Below are 5,677 nucleotides of genomic sequence, written 5' to 3'. Positions count from 1 at the left end.
ATATTCTCTATTACGTAACACGCTCTTATTTCTAGCTAAGAGATAATTATTTTTCCTTTTCCCCAATCGTAACACTGGTAGAGTACTCGAGGCGGCTGTCCGCACACACTGCCGACGAGAATAGTGCATCATAGTCGTTACAGACCAGAAGTGCAATGACGTTCCAGACAGCGTTGATATCGTCCCACGGCCAGGTAATGGTGGCACTCTTGATAGGCGTCTTCCTGGTCATGGCTAGCCGGACCCACTACAATCAGATGGTGGTAAGTGCCACCGGTGCTCGTCACACATATTCCGCGATGAACGTCATCTACCAAGTGGCGTACTTGGTCGTTCAGCTACCGACAGGCATGTTCGCGGACCGCTTGAACTCGGTGACCATGTTGGCTATCATCGTCGCCGGGCTGGCTATCACGTTAGCCGCCTCACCATTCGCGCTGATCGGCCTCTCGACATGGTCGTGGACACCATTTTTGTCTGCCATCCCCGCCCTGGTGACCGGCGCTCTTTACGCCGTCAACGGTGCTCTGGCCGGTTCCTGGTGGCCGTTCATGAACGTCATGCTGTCTAACTGGGCACCGCCTGAAAAACTGGCGTACATGTACTCCACCATCAATACAGGTATACCCGGTGGCATCGTGGTCGGAAACATGTTTACCGGTTTCTTCTATGCGGTGCAAGGTACCGATTTCGGTTACAGCTTTTTCGTCATATCCGTTAGTATATTTTTATGTACATTATGTCTGCCAACCAAAGCAGTACTTGAAGGGATAATATCCATCATAAAAATATATATTATTCATAAAAATAATGATATTCGAGCTAAGCAATTAACGCCCAAGTGTTTTAAGTTCTCCACCTCCCACCCACCACAAAAAAATCTTTTTTTTTGATACAATGTTTACATTAATTATTGATTATATTATGTATTATATCGTAATGCAGTTAAAAATACTTCTGAAATTTATTTCGAACGGGGGTTGAATAAATTGTCCCAATAGTATATATACAAGTTTATTAAAAAATTTATTTTAATTAGATACTTTTATTTGTTTAACTGTTCGGGACCGAAGTTAGTCTGATATAAATACTAAAATAATATCTATTAATACTCGCTATGACACCGCGGCGTAAATCTCGGCTATCTACGGTAATATTGTCGTGATATTTATATGATCGGACTCTGTTTCAACATAGGCAATATGCATGACGTGGAGCATTGTCTGGTCTGTGATGTTCCACCATTATCCGTCCGACGACCCGGGTGTCCGGCCATCCGAACTCGAACGCTTGACCACCAGCGTCCACCCGAAAGCAAAACTTCCGGTGCCGTGGGCGGAAATCGTCACTTCGTTGCCCGTGTGGACGGTGATGTTGGCCAATTTTGGTTCGACTGTGCTCTATGTGGTCCTCATAATGTACATGCCTGTGTATCTTAAGTACACAATGAAAGTGGATATCTCGCAAAACGGTTTCATGTCCATGATGCCGCCGCTCGGCCAAATGGCCGTTATGTACGTAGCCGGGAGGTGGGCATCATTAATCCAGGCCAAAGATTGGATGGACGTCTCAGCCATCAGAAAAGTAAAACTAAAATGTCCAAGATCGATTAATCACATATATTGCCCATAGCATATAGCTCATTTTTAGATATAAATAGGCATGTAATTAGATAGGTAGGTAGGTAGGTACCTTTCCATTTTCCAACAAACGATAAGATACAGCGATTGAAACGATTTTTATAGGGACCTAATACTATTTACGCCTTTAGCCACTGTCGACTACGACATAATTGAGAATAAAACACCTTTTGTAAGAAAGGATTGGGAGCAAATTTGTCGGCTTATCAAAGGAAATATTAGTACAAAAGAAAGCCATGAAAAATAAAAAACATTAACAATTTTGTGACGGGTCTTTCTGCTATTTATTGGAATGCACTTTATATTATACGACAAAGTATATTCATTTAAATAATTACAGTAATAATATAAGTATGGTATATTGGTGGGCATGCATTTAAAAATATTACGATTGTACTGTCATATACGATGTATTGATGACCTGTAATTTGTTGATGAACAATAATAATAATAATCAAGCTAGGTAACTGCTTACCCAGTTGAGTTAAAAGTTAAGACCAGGGCTTGAAACCGTTATTGAATACCGGTTAAAACAGTTCAAAACCGAAAACGATATCAAAACTTAAAAGTTAAAACAAAATCAAAATAAATCAAAACCGAAATTGAAATTGGAAAAAAAAATTTCAGTTTCAAGCCCTGATTGAAACTACATTATAAGTATTGCTAAAAAAAAATCAAAACAAATGTTTATATCGTTGTGGCAACGTAACTATAACTTATATTAAAGTATTTATTAAAAAAGTATAATTATAAATTTATATGCTCGATCGTAACTTAGGTACCACCATTAATATAATTAATACTATGTCATATTTTTTGTATTCGTTTGATAGAAACAATACTATATCTATCTAGCATCTTACAATACCTGTAGGAGGAAGAAAATATAATCTAGTGGCCCGCTGCTGTGACATATTAATAATTATGTACTTACATAAGTAGGTAACCTAGTAATATTATTGTGCAATCAGAACTTTTTAGTATTATTGCTTGATGAAAAATATTATTATTATTAGTATTATTATTATTAGTATTATTATTATTTGATGATCAAAAGTGTCAATTTTCTTTCTAGGTTTTTAGTTGTATCGGTATGGCGGTGCCAGCAATCCTACTTTTGGTCGCTACGGCTATACCGAATAGTTACATCTTCTACAGTATTTTAGTAGCATCTTATTCCTTGTCTGGTGCGGTGTTTTCCGGTTTCCGGGTCAGTCAGATGGAAATGGCTCCAAACTTCGTGGCTGTGATCACAGCCCTTGGTGATATTTTTGGCAGCCTAGCAATGAACCTTACTCACATAGCGTTCATTGTGACCATTGGGGATTCTTCCAATCAAAGGGTATGGAACGAAATATGTTGGTGTCTGAGCTTAATACTCATTGCGAGTCTTGTCCCGTTCATCTTGTTCGGGAGTAGCAAAATACAATCGTGGAATACACCCAAAAAATCAGAAACAAATGAATCAATTGCAATATAATGCCACGTGTAGGAATAATAATGATATATCGTCAATTACGGGCGTGGCCTGTTTAAAACTGTAATTAATTAATTAATTAATAATTTGTATATCAATAAAGCTCATCCGATAAATCGAGGAAAAAATATTTAAAACTCGATTTTAAACAAAAATAAATATTATTATTGAACCTTGTATATGCGCTGAAACCGAAAACTCAAACACTATTAATGTTTTTTGAAATAATATTGTTAGACTGGAAGCAGAAAGCAGACTGAAAAAAACAAAGAAATTGGTCACAGGCTCACAGCTAACAGAAAGGTTTTTAACAATAGTCTATTAAAACTAAAAAATATATATATATTAATTGTAATAGATGTTTACGTAAATACGCAATAAAGTTAACGAGACACGAGTACCCAACTTTTGGATAAGAATATAAGGTTTGAGGTCTACTAAATTGTTTTTAAATCAAATGGAGGAATAGGAATAAAAGTATTGTTAAGTGTTGATGATAGCGCATGGTTGCTGCAGCGAGTAGAAATAAATTAAGTTAATACAAGTGATAGATGTTGGACTTATAAATTGATAGTAGAGAATATTAAGACTGATAACAACATGATACAAAAGCACAAAGTATTGAGAATATGTTTTTTTTTTTTTAATTTAATAAAACAGCTCAACAAAATAACACAGTAGCAGTAATCACAGTATTTGGAGGATTTAAAACTAATTCTTAAGGTAAATTCAAATTATTTGTTCAGAGTCAAAACATCAATTATGTATGGACTATGGGATGAGGTTTGAGATTGTTGATTATAAAGAATTACCCATAACCAGCTATAATGACTGAACTAAATTTAAATTTACCATCCCATCAGAAATAAATTTAGTACATTTAGAAAAGAAAGAAGGTAAAGAAAGTAATTTATTTTAGTTTTAGACAGTAGAGTAATACACTATAATACAGTAGGTTGAATTTATTTATTTTTTGAACAAATTGCTTTTGAAAACGTACGTTTGTGTATAAAATATAGTTATATACTTTGAAAGTTTCAAGTGCCTATAAATAATAAATTAAAATTCAATATAATCATATTCTTAGATTGCATATTCTAATTTGTTTTCCCAAGTAATAGGCCTGTCGTGATAAAACTTGCCAGCAGCCAACTAGAATATTCTTGATTTTCTTCTTGTGTGTGTCAAATTTGAGTCTTTTTATATTTTATTTTTATTTGAAAATTATATAATTATTAATTATAGGCCCCGGAACCATTTTCGGAGCTACAACTTTGTCACTTTTTTTAGATATGGGCATTTTTGTCATTTTATTTGGAAAACTGTAACTTTTCTCACTTATCTATAGTTGCTTAATAAGCAATGCTTTTAATCCTTTTCTTCCTTTTTTTCCTTTTCTTAATATACTTTTAGATTCTGAGAGGAGCAATGATGTGTGTTTTTTATTTTTTTATTTTTTATTTTTTAATATCATAGCAGGTACTCGCCTATACTTATCATACTACCTACGCATAAAAATGTCAAAGTTGACTATCGGCGTACAGAAATACCTAGACTTGACTCTGAAGTATATAAGTCATTATAAGATCATACAATTTATTGACATCAATATTGCCAATATCTTATAACTAGAAAAAGATTTTATCGTTAACACATATTTTCATTGGAATAAGATATTTTAAATCTGATAAAAAATGTGTACGATTTAGATCGTTCTAATTGAAATAATCAAATAAACATGGATTTTGGCCTTATGTTACATCTGTTGACTTAGATTTTTCAATTTTTCATTTGCAAACCTTCAACAATATGTTGTTTCTCATTACTTTGTTCCGGAATAATAACAGCATTAATTTTATTTATAAAATATATTTTTTTGTAATTTTCAATGCTAATACATTTTTTCGATGTTTACATATTGTTCACGCTAAACACCTTGCTTGTCTGCTTAATAACCTTATCTGTGCAATGGCAACCATGATAATTATTATCCTCTCGTCCATTCGCAACTCTTTCCGTTAGTAATCATTAATCAAATTAATTAAATTATTGTAATATTTATGAGTTTATTATCTTTGTTTTCTTTTGTCTGTATTTAGATATTGGTCGGTCTGTTGTATCATATTTCATATGTCTCACTTATCGCTATTGTTTTTTTTTTACTTTGTTGTATTGTTTTTGTTCTTTTTTCTTTCGTACCGATTTAACGGTTAAAATTGTATTTGTTCGCTATTACAGCGGTCAAGAATTGGATTGCAGCCACGACAACAGGCCACATGGCACATAATATACAATTATTGCCAAATAAATTGATGTGCTGCCAATACGCGAGTTGTTTTCCTTTACATAATACGATATATGCGCGATATTGTATCCACATCTTGAGGGTCCGTCTCACCGTTGGTTTTCCACGATCGGCATTAAGTCGAGTGCTGGGGCTTTTGCACAAATTTGGTCAACCTCCACTTCAAAGCGTTTTCCCGGTCCGGGCAAGTCCGCCAGCACCCGTGGGGGTGTGTAAGAGGCCTCCACGGTCGTCCAGTTCTATATATCATCAGCA

General features: G+C 34.6%; 1 protein-coding gene across 1 annotated transcript; it reads left to right on the top strand.

Annotated features, from left to right (window-relative positions):
* Positions 1-151: 151 nt before the first annotated feature.
* On the top strand, positions 152-3,232 carry LOC111036594 (probable vesicular glutamate transporter eat-4). The gene is made up of 3 exons (XM_022318670.1): positions 152-1,597; positions 1,772-1,812; positions 2,716-3,232. Exons 1-3 carry the CDS (start codon positions 1,207-1,209, stop codon positions 3,118-3,120), a joined length of 837 nt encoding a protein of 278 aa, XP_022174362.1. The 5' UTR covers positions 152-1,206; the 3' UTR covers positions 3,121-3,232.
* The last annotated feature ends 2,445 nt before the right edge of the window (positions 3,233-5,677 follow it).

Source organism: Myzus persicae, unplaced genomic scaffold, assembly GCF_001856785.1.
Source record: "Myzus persicae strain clone G006 unplaced genomic scaffold, MPER_G0061.0, whole genome shotgun sequence".
In the NCBI taxonomy this organism is placed as follows: Eukaryota; Metazoa; Arthropoda; class Insecta; order Hemiptera; family Aphididae; genus Myzus; species Myzus persicae.
The sequence above is the reverse complement of the archived record's forward strand: the minus strand, read 5'-3'. Positions and strand labels throughout refer to the sequence as shown.

What these genes read in the sequence shown, in the direction of transcription:
- LOC111036594 (XM_022318670.1), top strand. Translation starts at nt 1,207, where the DNA reads ATGACGTGGAGCATTGTCTGGTCTGTGATGTTCCACCATTATCCGTCC. An exon ending in CAGAAAAGTAAAACTAAAAT is followed by an intron (nt 1,598 to 1,771) that starts GTCCAAGATCGA and finishes TTACGCCTTTAG; the next exon opens with CCACTGTCGACTACGACATA. An exon ending in TTGAGAATAAAACACCTTTT is followed by an intron (nt 1,813 to 2,715) that starts GTAAGAAAGGAT and finishes TTTTCTTTCTAG; the next exon opens with GTTTTTAGTTGTATCGGTAT.